A 21486-nucleotide genomic window follows, 5' to 3' on the forward strand; every position below is an offset into this window, starting at 1 on the left:
TAATTCACTGCATACTCATTTTATTTTCAGGAGAAATATCAAAATGAATTCACAAATTCAGAGGGGAAAATGCAGAGCTAGGTACACTATTCAGGTTATTTGAGCAACTGCTTAGGGTCACAAGACATCTTTGCAACGGTGCCTATTAAATATTCTCCAGGTTATCAGGCAGACCTTATTAACATAATCAGATCCCATGCAGTTCAGCAAGTTACCCAGCCACATAGGTGGGGTTCATCACATGGGTCTCTCTCATGGAATTTGTATCCCTGTCAAGGCGGGAGTCGGCCAGCAATAACTCACAAAGTGCCAATGAAGTTAACTCTTTATTTAAAGAAACAAAACAGCTCAGGCCAAGATATCATAGCAACTCTTCCCAGGAGGTCTTGCCCAAATAAAGATCCCTGCCTTCCCACCGCCTACAAAATTTGTGGTGCGGACAAACTAAGTAGTAACTTTTCCTAGCCCCTGGATGATACCTTCTCACTAGCACCACAAACCACACATTAAGAATGCTTTACTTCAACCCCTCAGATTCTAAATAGCCTGCTTTCAAGCCTAGCAATTCTGAGGGCAATTATGTAATAATTGTTGTTTTTACCCTGAGGTCTTGAATTGTGTAGTCTTTCTTCAGTGTAATCTGAAACACTTCAAGAGATCCAATATAGGCAGCCAGTCTTGATAAGCTTTGTTTTCCACTGCCACCCACTCCAATCAAAAGTGCATACCCACGAGAGGACTGCAAGATTCGGCTAATGCGACATCTGATTATGGAAAAGGAGCAACATGACTAATGGCCACAGAAGAGTTATTTTATCTTTAATTTTTAAAATATTTCTAAAGCACGCTTCTTCTGATGCATTTGGGGGGAGTGTATAATAAATGTAGAAATTAATTTAAAATACATTGACACACCTCAAAACATACATTCAAACAATTTATAGACTCAGAAGCAACAAAAGACTATAAAACTAAAAGCAGGTTGAGGCAATATAACCCTTAGAATGCCACACACACACACACACACACAGAGTGGTACCTCAGGTTACAAACACTTCAGGTTACATACGCTTCAGGTTACAGACTCCGCTAACCCAGTAGTAGTACCTCGGGTTAAGAACTTTACCTCAGGATGAGAACAGAAATCGTGCGGCGGCAGTGGGAGGCCCCATTAGCTAAAGTGGTACCTCAGGTTAAGAACGGACCTCCGGAACGAATAAATTCTTAACCAGAGGTACTATTGTACAGAGAGAGAGAGAACCTGCTGCCAAGGAGATTGTAATTGTGGAACCAGCTGTACCTTTATGGAGAAGGAATTTTGAAGTTATGGCACCACTGCAGAAAATAATTCTATTAACTGCATACTACACCAACCGTCCTACATGAAAGTGGTGCAGTAGCAGCATTTTGTGGCTTTCTCCTTGATATTCTACATACAAAAATGGATAATTCCAAGCTAGAATTTACAAGTTGTATGTGATAATTTTGTTCTGTTTTAACCTACTTTCTAGCAAATTTATTTAAAATTATAGTTTGTAGTGTTAATGTTTTTATGTAAACCATGTACATTTTTTTTTTATAATATGTAGCAGTAATAAAAATAAACGAACTATGCTGAATTCAGGCCATAGACAAGACATTTACTTACACATGTTGTATAGCATCCTCAAATAAGACTAAGTTCATAGATGCATTCAGTTCATTGTAGTTCTCTAGAGCCTCCACAAGGATATTTCTTAGCCCTTCCCAATCCTTGACAGGCATATAGTTAGGCTCTGCTACACCATTTGCAAAATGACAGTAAATAAGTGGTTGCTGGAGAAGAATGTGATCGTCCAGATCCTATTAAGTTGGCAACATAACATCAAAAGGAGAGACTGAAACACAGGGATACACACAACTTGGAAATGCTTTGCTATGCATCCTACCTTAAATGTGCAGAGAATGCCCTACATACTGCCAAGATCAGAGGTTGTTACTCAGCATTATAAATAAATGTTAAGAAGCTGTGAAGAAGTATTGGAAACAAAATGGAACCCTGTAGGGCCTGAAAAGCCAATGGCCAAGGGGTTGAACAAAAGTCATGAGATAAATTCAATCATTTCTGATAAATAGATTCAATGCCCATTAACATAGAATCAGGATTCAAGATAACCTAAACAAGATTGGAGAACTGGGCCAAAACGAACAAAATGAATTTCCACAGAAACAAATGTAAGGTTCTGCACTTAGGCAGGAAGAATCAGATGCACATATATAGGATGGGGTGTGTGTGTGTGTGTCTGGCGTGACAAAAGTACATGTGAAAAGGATCTGGGGACCTTAGTAGACCACAAGCTTAACATGAATCAAGAGTGGGATGCAGCAGCAAACAGGTAACACAGTTCTAAGCTGCATCAACAAAAGTATTGTGTCCAGATCAAGGGAAGTAATAGTACCACTTTATTTTCCATTCTAAGTCTTCTTTGCTCAGTGCTCATCAAGTTTCTTTTACTAAATCTTCCTCAGCTTGCTAGTGTTCATCATTTGTTTCTATCACCATGTACTCTCTCTCATCCAGAGAGTTAAATGCAGGCTATATGCAATTAAGTTATTTTCCCCCATTCAGAACTGCTACTAAGAATATGCTGTTTTGTGTTATTGTTTTAAGGGCAAGATATAAAAAAAGTTGAAAATATGGGTTGCTATAAAGCTAGAAACATTAGTGGCAAAAAAGCAAAATTAGACATGTTTTAAATAAGTTACTTTTTAGTTACTAAAGCTATTATTTATAAAAATAATAATAATTTATTGCATTTCTATTTTTTTCTAATTAAAGAGAGTGCCAGTGAAGTTTAGCTGCAGCCGCACAGTTTGCCCTATCAAACAAACATCTACTTCCCCCATTACTAAATTCTCTTCATCAATCTGACATATATATTTTTTCTTCCTATGCTTTGTTATTAGAAAGAAAAGCAAAACAGCTTATTATTTGGGCCATACTAGTTTTCTTGGGAGATTGACTTTGACCCTAAATAGTTTTCATATTGGCAAACTTGTCATCAGTGCTACAGTATTAGGCAACCATTACCAGTCCAGAGCTTTACCTCAAAGAATCTGTGTGCAGTGTCTAGCAGCTTTTTATGGAATGAACTGCAGTCTTTTGCTTCCACCAGTTTATCTCCATAAACACGTGAAGATTCATGAAGCCACAAACGTACAAGATCATTTGGATGCTTTAGACACTCCTGTTTAGCAAATAAAATTCCCTACAAACCCCCCCAGAAAGAATATGTTTATAATACTGGTAAAAGACAATTACTGCAAGACACCAATCCTGATAGCTGCATATTCCTACATTACTTTTGTCTGAGATGATGGAAACTCTTTTTGTTCAGGGTTGCCATACGTCCGGAATTTCACAGACATACCCAAAACACTGCTTTTGGAAATCAGCAAAATGTCAGGGAAAATCTGGATGCACAGCAATGCGTGTTGGTAGTGCCATTTTTGCCATCCATTTTTTGTGATTTTGCCCAAAAAGCTCATCCACTTTGGGCAAAAAACATAAAAAGCTCATCCACTTGCCCCCCCCCAAAAAAAAATTGGGGGGAAAAATATGGCAACCCTATATTCGCTTAAAATGCCCAATCACATAAAAAGAGGCAGGCGGTATGGAGGTAAAGATATCTTTTCTCATCTCACTGCCCTCCGCCCACCTATGCACTTTTCAAATAACCAAGCTTACTTCTGCTATCAGACTCTAGCAGAGATGAGGGAAGGAACACAGCTTAAGAGACGGCTTTCGTGGGGTGAGTCATAAAAGCAAGGAGGGTTCAGTTCCTTTCACCTGAGCACCCTTTTTGCTCTTCAAAATGAGTTCCTCCCCTGTGCACATCCCTGCATACACAATCAGGCTATCTCTAGGTATTTTAACAAACAAAACACAGACCTGGCACTGTCATGTATAGTTTGAGCCTCAACAGCAAGGCAAACTTAATTACAGACTCCCTTGTGCACTTCAGCATTTGATACACATTCCAAAATGGATAAATTCTAACCTGTAATTCTGAGAAGTAAAAAAGAGTTTTCATGCAAATAGACTGCCTGTGCAGATAGAATCTTTTTTTAAAAAAAAACAACCAACAACGCTGAAACACCAAAACTCCAAAAACTGGAATTGTAACTTTATTGCATGCAAATGACAATTTAACAACATACACATGCATGGGCATATGCATATGTTAGGCCCAGAAAGTCCAAACTTGAGAGAGAAGCACACATCACATTTATGTCTGTATCAATATCAGCATCTGTATCTAAAACACACACAGAATTAGACACAACAAACCTGGAAGATGTTGGAGAGGTCTCGAAGGTTGAAAATATAATGAAATTTAACAGCTGTGGGGAGAAAGTTCTGAACCATTGTCTGGTGGAGCCATATCGCTGCTTGGATGGTGGCAGCTGCATGTTTCAACACTGATGGATTAAAGCCATAATGCTGGAAGTGGAAATCAAGGATCTTGCTATAGATGGTGCTTAGAGCATCAGTAGATGGGAAGTTCATTGCAAACACTGCAAAGTGTCTCTAAAACATGAAGAAAATGCTTGCTTTAGGTACTTATCAATGATAAGTTATGTACGTATTTGTGAATAACTGATGATGTGAATAAACGTAGGGCAGAATTTCGGTTAGCAAAGGGTATAACCATTAATTTGGCACAAGTATCCCCATGCTATTTATTTTTCAGATCAAAAGCTTTTGTCAAGGAGTAAGTTTTAAGTGCTGTTTTTCTCCACACAAGCATCCAGGTATGTGGGAGGAAAGAATTTACAGCCTAGCCTTCACTAAATGAGAATCCTTGAAAGACCACAAAAGACTTTTTGTCTCTGGTTGCAAAGCTTGTTTGTCCAATCACTCCCTAAAAAATATTGCTCTAGTCCCTAAATCTCTGTAAGTAATGCAAGGAACTAGAAATAGCTTATCTTTCAACAGGAACAGCTCACACTGGACTCTCCATGACTTCCCCAAACAGTGTTTCAAGTCCTCCACTTCTTCCTGGAATGGGAATTTTGTGCACACAGGTACACAACCTGGAACCACTCCTCCATTAGAGCTCCCTAGTTTACGAGTCTGGTACTATAGGAATCCAACCAGATTGAAACAAAAAAGGCACAATGCAACTAATTTTTACAGCTACCCTAGAAAGCTCTCTGTAAATAGGAGAAAGCCATCACAAAAATGCTATAGAATAGCTATGTGATACAACCAGGACCCATGCTCTTTCTAGGATTCAATATGCCTGATATGCAGATTGGGAGCAGACAGTAGTTATTAACAGAGAGTTTGGGATGCACTGAAAGAAAATCAATTTGATGTCTGCAACACAACTTTTAATAGCATCCCAAAGAACTTGGCTACAGTTTCTAGGCATTGTTTATGTCACAATTAAGTGGTGATGAAGCAGATTTGTTCCTGATATGTGCTTCAAATATACTCCAGCCCAAGGAAATGTGGCAGGTTCACATGAATAGCATGTCCTCTGTCACAGATCTCAGAAAAACATTGTGTTGCATGATAAGTCAACTCTACTCCAAACCACAATCTGTATTTTGTGAATGCAGTACAAAGATCTTGTCTAAATAATCTGTCAAGGCTTCAGTAACGAGAATCTCTAAGCATACACTTTATTGCGTTTTCTATGAAGCAATTTGCAACCTTACCTGAAGTCGCGGGTTGATGGTGAAGCTGCCAACCGTTGGATTCATGCAGGCAACATACTGACAATTATGAATTTCTTTTACAGTTAATGCCTGTCTATCATACCTGAGGCAGAAAAAATATTTAAACATCTAGAATTAATTTATCAATTATTATAGATGACGCCACAATGATGATGCCACAGAACTCATTTACACAGGTATCAGATAGGTTGACCATTCAGCTTGCGTTAAAATGTAAACAAAGATATAAAGGACAAATCTGAGCAAGCAGTAGGATAATTAACAATTATCCAGATATGGAAAATCTAAAATTTATCTTATCAGTTGATTCAAACTTGCACTAACAGTTTTTATCAGCAGAATTAATTCTTCGTTCAAAAATTACACAAGTTTGACTTAACATCAAAATGGAGTCACTTACCAATGTCCATAATCTATATGTTGTCGAATCAGTGTGTGAGGCTGAACTGTTCCATAAGCATCCACTTCCGGCATGTTCATATCATCAATAAAGTAAACCAGTTTCTTGTTTCCTACCGGACCAAATTTACGACCTGCTTTTTTCTCCAATGGTTTTTCAAGAATCTCTGAAATGGATTATGCTACATGACTAATGGGTGAAATACTGCAGAGGCTAGTAACTAGACAACATACAAATAAGAGACAGAAATGTATAAAAGGTATACAGTGCAGGGACTCAAATTCAGCTCCAAATCAAAGCAGAAGCCACGTTTGTTACAACAGTGCATTTAACTTTTCCCACTCTGTTGGTGATGTGAGTATCATGGGCATAGTATCATGGGCATAGTAAGCCCATAAGGGGACTCCAAATGCAGTTACAAATATGAAGTGGCCATAAATTATGCTACTCGTTATGCTGGCGTTTCTGGAAAAGACAGAGCTCACCAAATCTGGACCATTTGTTGGGAACGGTATTAACCTATGGTGTTAGGCACAAGTGATTCTTCAAACCACACTGGCTAAGTTCAGGCTCAATACTGATAAGAGTTTAATGAATGGAAGCAGGCTGCACGATCGTGCATATGCACTTTTATGACTATTGCCCTCCCATCCCCTGCCTGCCTTTGTTATAGGGTCGTATGTGCCCACTGGCAACCTGGGTTAAATGCCCTCCTAAACAAGGCATTCTACAGTAACAAATGTAATTACTAGCCTTTGTTGTTTTCTTGCTGTGAAGCAGCATTCATTATTAAAGTTACTTATACAGTAACTGGTTATTAATCACTTTAAAGCATGATTCACTAACTTCCCAGCACTAACATGGGAAGCTTTGGTGTAGTCCAATCTGCACTCATATTTTTAAGGGTCCTAGGCAGCCCCTTCCAGAGTAGCAGGTATTGGGTGGTTTCTATCTTGGAATGATTTTAAGAAAAAAATAATCTTCTGCATATTAACATTTAATCCTGTTAGCTTTGAAATACAAGCAGACGCTAATGAAAGAACTGTGAAATATATTTGTTAACTATTTCCTGAGAAAACCGCAGCAAGTACTTTATTAACTATTTCTCTTAAAGACTGTTAAACTTTAATGCCTTTCTCCTTCCCCCTTTTTCTCTCTCTTACACAAATGCCAAAAATATAGCAGAAAATGATATTTGAATGCAAACACAAAAGCAAGTTAGGGGGGGAAATGCAACCTTTGTGTGGAGCATTTCATAAGCTCTGTTAACAGTTATCATTGTTCCAATACTAAGACTGGGTACACAATGTTTTAATACATATTGCGCTGCAATAATCTTATTAAAACAGCAGGCAAACCAACAGAGTAATACTGAACTTTCTGGCGTGTTTTAATGCCTTAAGGCTTGAATTATAGTTCTCAAAAATGGCATTAACTAGTTGGTGATGCTTGCTGCTTTTTACCTGTGATATGAGGTATAAGATATTTGAGAAGCACTCTAAATTTATCCATGAAATGTGTGGGAGTGTAAAATACACCATACCCATGTCAATAATATGCAATCTTCACTTTCTGTCTCTGAAATAAAAACTTTGCATTCATCACTAAGAAGATCTGTTCCGGGGGGAGGGGGAAGGCATGCAATTGCATATATGTTTTCAGTTTCAGGAACCCTTCATTAACAGTCGTGAACAAGTTGAATATATCCAAAAGAATCTAACCTGTCCAAAGAAAGGGTGGGTATAATTTAGCTGTACAGCGTCCAGTGTTGGAAAGGAATCGGGGGTAGTAGTGCCATTCCCTACTCCCAGTGTCCCTGGCAACCATACATTTAACAATTAAATACCGCATTTTTTGCTCTATAAGACTCACTTTTTCCCTCCTAAAAAGTAAGGGGAAATGTGTGTGCGTCTTATGGAGCGAATGCAGGTTGCGCAGCTATCCCAGAGGCCAGAACAGCAAGAGGGATTGCTGCTTTCACTGTGCAGCGATCCCTCTTGCTGTTATGGCTTCTGAGATTCAGAATAATTTTTTTCTTGTTTTCCTCCTCCAAAAACTAGGTGCGTCTTGCGGTCTGGTGCATCTTATAGAGCGAAAAATACGGTGCCTTTAGGTACCAGGCCTCTGTATCTATGGCCTCTTTAAGTATCTATGGCCTTTCAAATGTGTTTGTGGGGAGGGGAATTACTGGTTTGTTTCTGTTTTCGTTTCATTGTGTATTTTGTGCTCACATTGTATTTTCAAGTTGTGAACCTCTCTGTGATATTAGCGTGAAGGGCAGTATACAAAATTAATAAATAGTAACAATAATAATGACAACAACCAGAACAGACACTTGCTGGTGGCAAATGCAGGAGACACAGGAAGCCAGCATATGCCCACTGCTGTGTCTCCCCACTGTTTGGGGGCTAAATCAGGGACCAAAATGAGCATAATTTGATTGTTCTGAGTAACCCGTTTTTATTAATTCATGTTATAATACACCCTTTCTTTTAATTTTGATTATTTATAAACAGTCAACTCCCTCATTGTAACCAGACTTGCACATGCAACATTGTCTGCTTGGGAACTTACTTTGTAGGGCTGCTGATGTGGTGTAATAGTTGAAGGGGACTTTGGACACCAGGAAATCTTCAGAGAGGCCAGCAAGGCATTGCTCAATAAATACTGTTTTCCCCACTCCGGCATTTCCAACAAGCATAACAGGCTTGCCTTTCTCCAAGAGCAAATCTGTAAAGTATCTGAGACACGTGGTCTCAGATGTGTGAACAAGGACTGCCTGAGGCATCAAAAGGACTTACGTTAATATGCTTTGTATTAACATGCCACTGAAACAGTATTTTCTTAAAAATAAAAATAAATAGTTTCATTCGTTTTAGGTGCTTCAATTTTCATTTCTCTGCAACGGAAGGGTGAAAATCTAAGTGACTGCCAGGAACATGTATGCTTAAAGGTAAAGGTAAAAGGACCCCTGACCATTAGGTCCAGTCGTGACCGACTCTGGGATTGCGGCGCTCATGTCGCTTTATTGGCCGAGGAAGCCGACGTACAGCTTCCGGATCATGTGGCCAGAATGACTAAGCCGCTTCTGGCGAACCAGAGCAGTGCACGGAAACGCTGTTTACCCTCCCGCCGGAGTGGTACCTATTTATCTACTTGTACTTAGATGTGCTTTCGAACTGCTAGGTTGGCAGGAGCAGGGACCGAACAACGGGAGCTCACCCCGTCGTGGGGATTTGAGCCGCTGACCTACTGATCAGCAAGTCCTAGGCTCTGTGGCTTAACCCACAGCACCACCTGCGTCCCTTATGTATGCTTAGATGTGAACATAGAGCATTTTCACATGCATGGCCTGATTTCAAATTGGTGGCTGGAGGCAACTCTCACCGTGCCCCACAGGATGCAATGGGCCACAATCACTGCCCACCCCTAACTGGGTAACCATTATGCCTTAAATTCCCTCTTTATAAAATGTTAACTTATTTCATTGTATAGTAAGTAAAGAAATAAAGTTAATCTTTGTAAAAGAGCCCCCACCACAGACCATTACGTTTCTTCTCATTATCAGATACAGACACACACACTAAAACTAACATTACAGTGGTACCTTGGGTTACATATGCTTCAGGTTACAGACTCCGCTAACCCAGAAATAGTACCTCAAGTTAAGAACTTTGCTTCAGGATGCAAACAGAACTCGGGCTTCAGCGGGGCGGCGGCAGCAGGAGGCCCAATTAGCTAAAGTGGTGCTTCAGGTTAATAACAGTTTCAGGTTAAGAACAGACCTCTGGAACGAATTAAGTATTTAACCCGAGGTAACACTGTACATGCAAAAACAGACTCCCCAACAGCTTCATTTTCCAATGAGTGGGAAACAATGAAAACACCAGAGGAGAAAATGAAAAGCTGCATGCACTCATTTTATATTAAACATGTGCTTACCTGCAATGGTGTATCCGGATCCATGTCAAAACTGATAATTTTATCACTCCAAGGCAGGAATTTCTTGGTTTTGGGGTCAATGTAATAATCAAAGATGGTTCCATGTGATGGAAACTTCACAGCTTTCATCTCTTTCAGCCACCAGCGGCTAAACTCAGCTTGATAATTAGAAAGCTGGAAAATTTTAAATAGGTTCTTAGTTTTGGGGTGTGTGTGTGTGTAAATTGTTCAATGTACATAGCAAGTTTGATGGTTAAATACAGGCTTATAAAATTATTCAAATTACATGCAACTATGAGCTTCTTTATTGCCCCAATGATGGTAACCATTTCCACTGGGGAGAATGAAAAACTTAGCTGGCATCTTCTTGTGAAAGACCAAACCAGATACTGAAAATTCTATGTCAAATAAATTAATTGCTTCTGCACATCGTTTTAGTGGCCATGAACATTTCCCTTACAGATTAAAGAAGATGTGCTAAACATCCCAAACTGAACACCGTGACAGAAACTAGAGTGCACAGAAATGCTGCTACCTTCCCGCCACAGTGGTACCTATTTATTTACTTGCACTGGCGTGCTTTTGAATTACTAGGTTGGCAGAAGCTGGGACAGAGCAACGGGAGCTCACTCCGTTGCAGGAATTCGAACAGCCGACCTTCTGATCGGCAAGCCCAAGAGGCTCAGTGGTTTAGACCACATCACCACCCGCGTCCCACTAAACCACATTTCATAAAGACACCACAGTCTGTGCTGTGTCATGTTTCCTTTTGGAACCCTGGGTAAGTGCCTAGAACCCCTGGAATCTTGCACCACTTTGAGTTTGGGTTGGTGTGCAACAATATGTTGATACTGCTCAAAGTGTGTTGGACGCAAGAAATTCCTTCTTCAGTGGCACTCTTAATCAGTTCGCCTCCAAAAATTTACCATTGCCGTTTTCTCCTTGCATTTTAGGATTTAGAACCCCAATTCTTCCTTTCAGCAATTATGGGAGGTTAGTGATTCATGACCTTAGTTCTTGGGCTTTGAGCCCCAACACAGATACCATCTCCAACACTTGAGACTGCCATCCGATTCTCTCTATCTGATTTTCACTATGGTTTCATTGCACATGTCACAGAACAGTCATGTCCAACAGGTTGATTGCGATCTACCGGTCGATCGTGGGGAGTCCCTGATCAATTGTATGCCCCCCCAAGTGCTCAACTTTGGTGAATTCTCCCCCCCCCCAAAAAAGCTCAACAACTTTGGTCAATTCACGGGGTAGATCACTGGCAGTTTTTTAATAGTGGGAGTAGATCGCAGCTTCTAGGTAGTTGGACATGCCTGTCATAGAGGAAGAGAAGAGTTTGCTTATCCAAGTACAGCTCAAAGCAAACTGCTTCCTGCCTACCTGATCTTGGAAGACGGCACCACCAAATGCCCACACACAGGCAAAGGCAAAATATGTCTCATACAGTTCTCTCGGACCATCAAGGGGCACATTTTCTGGAGTCAGTAAGCAGTCAAGGAGAGAACAAAGTGTCTATATAACGAAAGAGAGCAAAAACAAAACATTAAAAATATTTTGCAGGTTACAAGTACTTAGGAATTTGACTTATATCAAGTCAGAATATTGGGCTATCTAGTTGTACAGGGATTGGTAGTGTCTCTCCAATGTTTCAAGCATGGGTGTTTCCTGGACATTCCCAAGACAGTTTCCATACAAAACATAAAATCGTAGAATTGCAGTGTCAATAGAGACCCCAACCAACCTCCTGTAATGCAGGAATATGCAGGTGGCCCCTTATGGGGGTCAAACCCATGACCTCGGCATTATCAGCACCACACTCTAACCAACTGAGCTAACTGCTGCTGTTTTGTAGCACTGAGCTACCCACTCCCCAATTATATAAATAAACCTGAATGTAACTCTAATGAAGATCATACTGAAGACTTTTTTTAGACATCTGGAAAACACAGCATCATGTGGGTGAAGCTGTCTGTGGCAATCTGCTTCCATACAACTGTACATACAGAGTGCTCATTTATTGTATTTCTGTCTGTATCAACTCCAATCAATTGCAGAATTGTAAAGCTGAAGGGGCCACAAGGATCATCTAATACTACTCCTATGCAGGAATCCTTTGCCACACATGGAGCTTGAAGCTGGCTTGTAGCATATTTGTGTTATTCGTTGCCTTTTTATATGTTTTTATAGTACACCTTGTTGCAGAAAGATGGGTTGGTTACATAAATGAAGACAACGATGATAATAATAGTATCTGCACAAGTAAAAGCATACCTGAACCATGCTATTCTCAGGGATGGGTGTGATCGTCTTAAAGTTAGTTTTGAGCTGATCTAAGCATAGAGGAACATATTTATCAAAGAGGATTGTCAAATTGGCTTTTTCAGATTGGTGACTCCTTGTCTCTATCCAGCTTGCAACGTATCTGAAAAAGAAAACACAATGGTTTCTGCATAGATTTGCTGGATCAGTGCAGGGACTTACAATTACTTTCCCGTTAGTGCTGAGAAAATTCAGGAATAGTTGCCTAACTGGCTTAAGAGAGCCACAATTGGCACAACTTTTTGCCAAGCAATACTGTCTGGGATGACAGCAGCACAAAAGGCACTAGGATCTGGGCTCTGAAGTGCTGGGAGCCAAGTGAAAGCGAGTTGCCCTCTGGGACACCAGTTGGCTATTCCTACATTAGAGTATTATTACTGTGAAAACTAATAAAAACAACAAATTGCTAGTGTGCAGTAATACTGGAAAGTGACTAGAGGAAAATCCCAGGCTTTATTTTCTTATTTATTACAATATTTATAACCTACAAACTACTAAAAACTGAACTAAATCAGAAATTTGTGCCATCGGACCAAAAAGTTGCAGAGCCAAAAAACCCCAAACTTATTTCTTAGCTGTACTCCAACATTCGTGTTTACAACAATTTCTATTTTAGAGTTTTGGGAGACTTTGTTAGCCTCATGGAAACCTTGAAGTCGCTTTCAACAACTGAGAAATATAAAAAGGGAAATATAAATCAAGACTGAGCCATCATATGCCAGCTGTTTTTCCATAAAATTCAGTTAAAGTTGACAGCAGAATGTCATAGAATCATACTCATTGAATTGTAGAGTTGGAAGGGAGCAAGAGGGTCATCTAGTCCATCCCTCTGCAATGCAGGAATCTTCTGCCAAACATAGGGCTTGAACCCACAACCCTGAGAGTAAGAGTCTCATGCTTTACCAACTGAACCATAGGAGGTACTTACGGATTCCAGCCAAGGTCCTGCGGGTTTATGTACAAAATACCTGCCCTAGATACTGTGGCAGGAGTGGCTGTTTTCAAATGGTGTATCTCAAACAGCAGTCTCATGGATGGTGTCAAAGAAACCCGTTCATTGCTAGCAAGAGTCAGCACCTAGACATTAGCAGCACAGAATCAAGTTATTCTGACAGCTGTATCCACGGCTTGCATTCTGATAATAAATCAGAGAATTGCTATCGTAAAAAGATCTGTTAATATTTGAAGGCTATGTTAAAATTAAAATATACTTTGGCCTTCATAAGGGTAATTCTGTATTCTGAAATACGCATGGCCACAATTTATATATAAGGAAGGCCACCAATTCTCAGGGGGTGAGGAAAACACAAGATAACAGTTCAAATTAATTTCAAGGCAAATGTATTTCAAAAACTACTTGCACATAACTTACAATTGGTTTACTTAGGAGAGATGCACTTGTGTGTAGAAAGAGAGCTGTGGTTTACTGCTGTGAAAAATATTCTTAGATGTAAAGTAACAACTCATCTCTCCATACAAGTTGAGCTACACAAAGGACTCGATAAGAAGTTATAGAAGGCCATGGTTTCCCACTTCATGGAACAAATTATAGCAACCTGTTGATTTACATACTCTCTCTTTCCTGTCCTTCGCCATATGCCAGGAGAAGTTTAGAAGCACTCACTTCAACTTTTAAACATACAATAGGCAATTTCCTATTACATCTGAACTCAGTTTTGTGAGTTCAAACAAATCACCAATTCCTAAGTCAACAAAAGAGGATCAGAAACCCAGGTTTGAACTTGGCATGTTGGATTAACTAGAGTATAAGCAACTGCAATCACCAAGGGTTGGATTTACTTAGGAACTGTTTTGTTTTCAACAAGAAACACATATTTTCAGCCTCTGCCCTAGCACGCATGAGAACAGACTCTTTTGAGACTGGTGTTTGCCATGCTGTGTTAAACATGGTGGGAAATGTATGAATGGGCCTTAATTTTAATGAATGGTACTAGAATGCAAGAAAGTAATGCAGCCTGGTTTTGAAGACACAGGGTTCACCCACACTTCCACTTGCCCTGTGCTTAGAAAGGCTTGCCCTGTGCTTTCCAGGCATAGGTCTGAATGGTTTTGTCCTGGGAAACTTGATTGCCAGTTGGTCTGATTCAGCGGGAAACCACAGGTTTTCCCAGGGGAAAGTGGCAGGCCAAACAGGGTTGTGGATGAACCCTGACTATGGGGCAAGATGCCACGTAAAACATGGGGTGAACATTCTACCTATCAGAAACATGGAGGAGGTATGGCAAAGGAAAACAAATGAGGAAACAAAGAAGAAAGATGCAAAATGCAGAGTTGTCCAATGGGAAAAGAAAACGTGTTTGCTTTTTGCTCACCTTATTATCATCCATGACAGTATTGAGCGACTCAATCCACATAGGATCGATGTCCCCATCTAAGACAATCCACTTGGGCCAATTATGGGTCATATTAGCTTGCTCTCTCAAAAGAGATGAGAAGAGTCCTGAAAAACAGGAGGCAAATATGTTTTGGACAAAGGAACTTTGAAATGATGAAAAATAAAAAAATAAAAATCCAACTGGGGTCCAAAGAACCCTGGGCACAAAGTCTTCCAAGTACGTCCTGGAGTTTCCCCAATTTTTTGTTCTGGCTACAGAAAGCCTATATTGGAGGACAGGATTCAAAAGCAGGAACCCTCTGGGTCCAGGCAACGTAATCTATACGGCAGGGAAAAAGATTATACATCCTGACAGCAGAACTGTGTGACAAAGTCCTGGAATACTTTGGCAGCTGAGAGAGGACATGGAGTATATGATGATGACAAAGGTAAGATTGTGCAGGCAAATAGCTTGATAACTAAGTAATGATCTGCATGTGAAGTCTGCCTTAGGGCAGTACCACCTCAGACTGTAAGTGGGGAAGAACTCTAGTTTAAATACTTCTCTTTAACTGCCTGCATGTAGAAAAGTAGTGAGGAGGGTAAGCAGAATCTTTTTAACATGCTACATTTTGTATGCAAAGAAAGGGTTTAAGAACAAAAAAGTTGGGATTATTCAAGCATGATCTTTCCTACCCATCGCCTGCAGTATAAAACAGTGTGGCCCCAGGAAGCCTACACCATGTGAATTCTCTGTATGAATATCCTAGCAAAATAAACATCAGTTGAGGGATATTTTGCAGGAAAACATGAAGAATGTGCAGTGAATGTTACAGTAATTAAAATATATCCTCTACTTGCCATCTTTCCATTCTCGAGTAGCATGATGTATGAAACCAAAGAGTTCATCAGTAGTCATAGCTTTGGGGTTCAAGTCATTCCAAACAGGCTTCCGCTTCATGTTCATATAAGTCCTGTTCAGCGTTTTCAGAACCTGATGAACATCAAGGAGAAGACTCTTGTTAGGATCCAGGTCTCAATTTTGGGGGAAAGTGTTCTTATATAAATATTGACACTGCTTTTCCAGTTTTCCATAACGTCTTGGGGGGCAGATCCAGATTAAACTAGTTCCCACTTAAATCAAAGAGACAAGCTGAGTCATGATTAAACCCCCCCCCCTAATTTTAATGCATCCTAAATTCCACTGCCTTAGTCTGAACTCAACCCTCAGTTTACAACGTTTGGATTTATGGAGCCCTGTTTTCTGAGTCTGGGGACAACCACCTTGAGCTCCTTGCAGGAAAGGTAGGGTATAAAAATTCAGCAGTAAATTAAATTTTAAAAACTGTAAGACCTTTTGATGAGAAATGACAATGGGATGAAAAAGATGTGGGAGCAATGGCTCTAGAAACCTACATTAAACTTACCTAAATACTACTGCACTTTCTTAAGGCTTTGAGACTGAGCAGGAATAATAGGAAACTAACAAACAGAGGAAGTATTGTTTCTGAGAGAGAATATTTGTGGGGGGAGGTCCCAGAATCATAGTATTCCAGACTGCTCCTGCTGAGCCTCTGCTTCCACCATAAAAGGAAGCCACTCCAAATCATTACCGCCCCCTAAACACACCCATGCTTGAACTTTTATTTTTCCACTGGATTTTGTCTTTCCCATCTGGGTGACCAGCTGAAAGAGGAAGGGAGGAATCCTTTCCTAATTAAGTGGTTGATGTATGTGAACTAATCCCTGGGTAGTTTGAGACTCAGGGAGGGCGGGGGCGAAGTTACATCTCTGTCATGATTAGCCTGACCATAACAATGCTCAACTTTTCACTTTAAAATCAGAGTTGAGGGGGATGGCTGAAGAGAAGCATGCAGTGTTATGCCAGCTGGCGTAGAGCTGCTTTTTCCCCCCATTTGTAAAATCTGCCATAAAAAATGACTGTTAAAGCACCATGCTGTACCTTGCTTTTTCCAGTGCCTGCATTTCCGACTACAAAGACAGAGTGACGCACTGCCAGAAGCTCCTCAAGCTGAACAATCTGTCAAACAGAATTAATACACAGCCAGTGGTTTTGTTTCCTTGTCCTCCCATTACCACCGACACCAATTACCTCCCAAAAAGCAGCTTCCCACCCTCTCCTGTAGTCAGGAAATTTTTTTCCTCCAAATAACTTCAAACAGGATAACCTGAAGATGGCACATTAGTCTCTCAAGGCCCTACACCCAGACTTGAATTAATGAATGAGCCTCAAGAAATGAAAACAAATCTCCCCATCCTTTTTTGTTTGCTAAGCCACACAACCATATCCTGGTAAAATGAAGAAAACACTAATGTCAAATGTCACTGACTGCTTGATGTCAAGTAACTACAGGACGGGTGGCAAATGGAGGCGAAACTCCCCTTTCTAGGCATCTTTTTAAAGTGCACAAGTCCCTTTTCAGGGACTGAAGAGAAGAAAAAAAACAACTAAAGGGGCAGCAAGACTCACAAAATGAATTCAAATTAGCTGGCCAAAAAAATATAAGAGAGGTAAAGGTAAAGGTAAAGGGACCCCTGACCATTAGGTCCAGTCGTGACCGACTCTGGGGTTGCGGCGCTCATCTCACTTTATTGGCCAAGGGAGCTGGCGTACAGCTTCCGGGTCATGTGGCCAGCATGACTAATCCGCTTCTTGTGAACCAGAGCAGCGCACTGAAACGCCGTTTACCTTCCTGCCGGAGCAGTACCTATTTATCTACTTGCACTTTGATGTGCTTTCGAACTGCTAGGTTGGCAGGAGCAGGGACCGAGCAACGGGAGCTCAGCCTGTCACGGGGATTCGAACTGCCGACCTTCTGATCGGCAAGCCCTAGGCTCTGTGGTTTAACCCACAGCACCACCCGCACATGTAAAACTGTGAGTTGGGCTGATCCAAGCAGACTCTTTCATTGGAGCATAAGGCTGGCAGCACAGGTCTCTGCTTCTTCTCACCAAACATCCCAGTGTGGACAGCTTCAATCTTAGTCTGAATTCCCTCATTCACAAATGAGAAACAACAGTGGCCTTAGATCTCCAAGTTTGACTTCTAAATCATATCATGACTGCTGTTTCTAATGGCCCATCTGTGAACACGAGAGTTGGAGCCACATGAGATGGGCTGCGATGGCTTTTTCTGCTTCTGTGATTCACAGTGAGCCTCACACTAACAGTCACCCATCTTCTCTAAAGGCAAGCAAGTGCAGCTGCTGTGTTTAAAATCTTGGGAGGCACAATTTGAATGCAGATATGAAAAAAAAAGTTCCACACAGAACTCTCCTGCACTACAAAGATTAATCTAGCTTTCTCTTCTATTTTGATTGAATAAAGGAACATAGCAAAACAAATGACAACGCCAGCGCCTCAAATTCAGTACTATGTGAAGAATGAAAACCTACTATTAATAACCACTGGTCACTGACAAAAATTTGAGCAAGTTAAGGACATTTGGCAGTGAGGGAAGGAAGCATTTTCATGACTAGACAGGAGCAGTAGTTCCTACATATTATTTCAGAAACCCAAATCTTTACTTATAACATTGGCCTGCAAGTGTACAGGAGTATTACTGAAATACCACCACTTTCAGGACACAATAGGAATGCTATCATTGTACACAAGCATAACCTTCACATTCAACACAACCTGTCTGCAATTATTTTTTGATTGAAATTCTTAAGGGGTGTAATTAGAGGCAATGGATTATTTTACTTTGAGAATAAAGCTCTCCTCAGGCTGCAAGCGAAGCTCCAGGGTAGACTGTTTAACCATCTGTTCAAATTGCAAGTCCCTTTTCCTTGGAACATCCAGAGCCGGAAACAGGTCACTGATTAAGCCCATGAAAATGGGGATATCATCTGTCACTATCTTGGGCAAGTTGAAGTCCCTTAAGGCTCGCATAAGTACCTGGAAAAGGACAGTCAACCACACGCTATCACACCTGCAAGAGCTTTCAATCAACAGAAAATACGTTTTTGTAGTAACAGAGTTGAAGAAGCATTCGTTCCTCTGAGTAAAGAACAAATATGGACATCCATTAAAAGCAGCAGTGAGGAACCCTCAGCCCACAGCCTAATGCCCTCTGGACCATTACTGGGACAGTCTTGCTCTGCACACCACCCCTCTGCGCATCACTTTTCATTTTCAGTTTTGTGTGTGCTCCAGGATAGAGGCAATCCAGAAGGGGTGGAAATGAAGGTGGGAGGAGGGTGGGAATGGGAACAAGAGGAGCAATGGAAGAAGGAGAAAGGAAACTACGTTAATGTGGGTGGTGAAAGGAAAGAGACAAAATAGACGGAGGAATCACAGAGATTGAGGGAGATGGGATAGCAGAGACAGAAAGACAGACAGAGGAAGCGTGCTATGCAACATTGCAACCCACTTTGGGCTCCATTTCTGCCCACAGCTAGCATGACAAATTACCCCTAAGGAAATGTGGCCTTTAGCAGAAAATAATGTTTCTTACTCCTGCTCTAAAGAGGTAATTTTGTAATTAGAATCAAACTGTGGGAAAAGCTATTCCAACATTATGTTTATGAAGCACCAATCTGTGCTACTATGCATACCTGATCTTCAGGTCTAGCTTTGTCTCCTCGCTTCAGTGAGCCGGCAACTACCAAAACAGACTTAACAGCACGAAGGCCCCAGTCATAATGATCCTGTGGTGAAGATACAAGGGGGGAAAGGTTAAATGCTCACCTGTGAAACGTGGTTAAATAAATAAATTCTCAAAATCTGGGAACCAAAGTTGCTCTGCTTTTTGATGATATTATGAGTGTTGCCTATGGTGGGGTGAGAAAAAATTCTAAAAATGAGAATATTTAATCAAAGTCTCCAAATCCATATACAGGCATCCCACCCATTTACATGCGTTCATGTCACGTGCAACTGTGCATGCGTGCAGCATCAGAAACCCAGAAGTGGGGGGAAGAGACCTGAAGAGCCTCAACAAAGTCGCACTGTGCCTCTGGTTCATGAGGAGACCCTCCCCTGGAGCATTACTCTTTGGAAGCAATCCAACGCTCCCTGGGAAGATGGCTGGGGGGTGTCACAGAATGCCACCACAATCCATCTAAAGTGGATCCTATTCTTGCTCTGCCATGGATTCTGTTCCTCACCACTGCCACTCCCACTATAGGACTGCTTTGTTGGGCACAGTTGTGCTTGACTAGGGAATTGTTGTCTTGGTAGGGTAAATCTGTACGCATTATTACAGCCGTACCTTGGAAGTCAAACGGAATCCATTCCGGAAGTCTGTTCGACTTCCAAAATGTTCAGAAACCAAGGCGTGGCTTCTGATTGGCTGCAGGAAGCTCCTGCAGCCAATCAGAAGCCATGGAAGCCCCGTCAGAAGTTTGGCTTCCAAAAATAGTTTGCAAACCGGAACAGTCACTTCCGAGTTTGTGGCGTTTGGGAGCCAAAGTGTCTGACTCGCAAGATGTCAGGATCCAAGGTACAACTGTATTATGTATTTCATCCTGTTTGTATCAATTTTATTGATCTGTGACCATAATATTAATTCATTAGTAAGATTGTTACAGGTTAGGATTAGGGCTCCTCAAATAATTGCTGTTTCTTTGCCTGAACCTTTTTATTAGCTCCTTCTCTTTTGAGTTGCTCCTTGCTTTCAGAACCCATCTTGTTTTTTCTTTCACCTGTGTCTATATCCTGCTTTTCACTCTTCACAGTGAATATTCTTCCCAGAATATTCTAGTGTTACCAACCTCACCTTTTACCCCTGATGTTGTGCTTTCAGGTTCCCAGAGAACTCATGGCTACTAATCTCAAATCACACCAGCAACAATGTGTTCTTGGAGCAGACCCCTTGGGCTCATGGGCCTCTCATAGACCATTGTCCTCAATGCTTTGAGGATTCACTGTGGTAAGCAATGTGCAGAGGCCATACGTAACCTGGCTCGCAACATGTGCCAATCTCAAAGAGACTCATGTTTTTGTAGCAATCCAGCAAATGAAAAAAAGATTACTTGTAATATACTTGGAATCAAGTTTCACTGAAAATCAATGAAGATTACTTCGAAATAAACAATTTAAGAGATTAGAATGTAAAAAAATATTTAATAGGATTACATAGGCAAGTCTTTCCTTTGTAACATTAGAATGCTTACAGACTAGAAGAATGCTTACAGACTAGAAGATTGATTACAGTAATCAGAACCAAGCAAACATTACATTGTCCAAAACAAAACACCAACACAGAAACCATTTCAATTGTTTCCAATAATGCTGAAATAAATGAATAAAGCCAAACTAAATCAATATTCAACAGACATGACAAAGTTGTACATATGAAAAGGTAAGCAATTCCCTTTTCATTTAATTCCATCTGTTCTGCTTCATCTGTTGTAGGCTACAGGGCTTTACTGGGAGAACATAAATAATTTTATGGGGCCCCCAATGCATGTAGATATTATATATTGCAGATAATGTGTGCTTTCTCAGATACTGTGAATAGCTTAAGGAATATTTTTGCTTTCAAAAGCATCCTACATTTTATTTTGCAAGTTTATATTGTAGCACAATACCATTTGATTAGCATGGGAGAAATCTCAAGGTCCAAAAGAGCTCCCTTACCTGTTTAGAGAGAAGTTCTCTACAGAGAGTATACAAGGTAATAAACTTCCTGGCTAACAAGCGTGCATCAACAAACCCCTCAGCAACCAGCATAATTTCACAAATTAGTTCAATGTCAGGGACAACCATTGCACAGGGTCTAAAA

At 40.7% G+C, this 21486-nt stretch overlaps 1 protein-coding gene across 1 annotated transcript in view; it reads right to left on the reverse strand.

Annotated features, from left to right (window-relative positions):
- DNAH11 (dynein axonemal heavy chain 11) overlaps positions 1 to 21486 on the reverse strand; it is a 148601-nt gene that overhangs the window by 70192 nt on the left and 56923 nt on the right. Inside the window, exons 36-52 of the mRNA XM_081883500.1 lie at positions 21342 to 21480; positions 19316 to 19408; positions 18462 to 18656; positions 16699 to 16776; positions 15597 to 15729; positions 14734 to 14861; positions 13329 to 13477; positions 12353 to 12503; positions 11462 to 11593; positions 10070 to 10243; positions 8702 to 8906; positions 6128 to 6293; positions 5707 to 5809; positions 4331 to 4570; positions 3087 to 3248; positions 1649 to 1842; positions 602 to 764 (exon numbers count right to left, since the gene is read on the reverse strand). Coding sequence (XP_081739626.1) covers positions 602 to 764; positions 1649 to 1842; positions 3087 to 3248; positions 4331 to 4570; positions 5707 to 5809; positions 6128 to 6293; positions 8702 to 8906; positions 10070 to 10243; positions 11462 to 11593; positions 12353 to 12503; positions 13329 to 13477; positions 14734 to 14861; positions 15597 to 15729; positions 16699 to 16776; positions 18462 to 18656; positions 19316 to 19408; positions 21342 to 21480 — 2605 coding nt within the window. The remainder of the gene's footprint in view (positions 1 to 601; positions 765 to 1648; positions 1843 to 3086; positions 3249 to 4330; positions 4571 to 5706; positions 5810 to 6127; positions 6294 to 8701; positions 8907 to 10069; positions 10244 to 11461; positions 11594 to 12352; positions 12504 to 13328; positions 13478 to 14733; positions 14862 to 15596; positions 15730 to 16698; positions 16777 to 18461; positions 18657 to 19315; positions 19409 to 21341; positions 21481 to 21486) is intronic.

The sequence above is a fragment of the Podarcis melisellensis genome (genome assembly GCF_964234715.1).
Source record: "Podarcis melisellensis genome assembly, chromosome: 12".
NCBI classification, from domain to species: Eukaryota; Metazoa; Chordata; class Lepidosauria; order Squamata; family Lacertidae; genus Podarcis; species Podarcis melisellensis.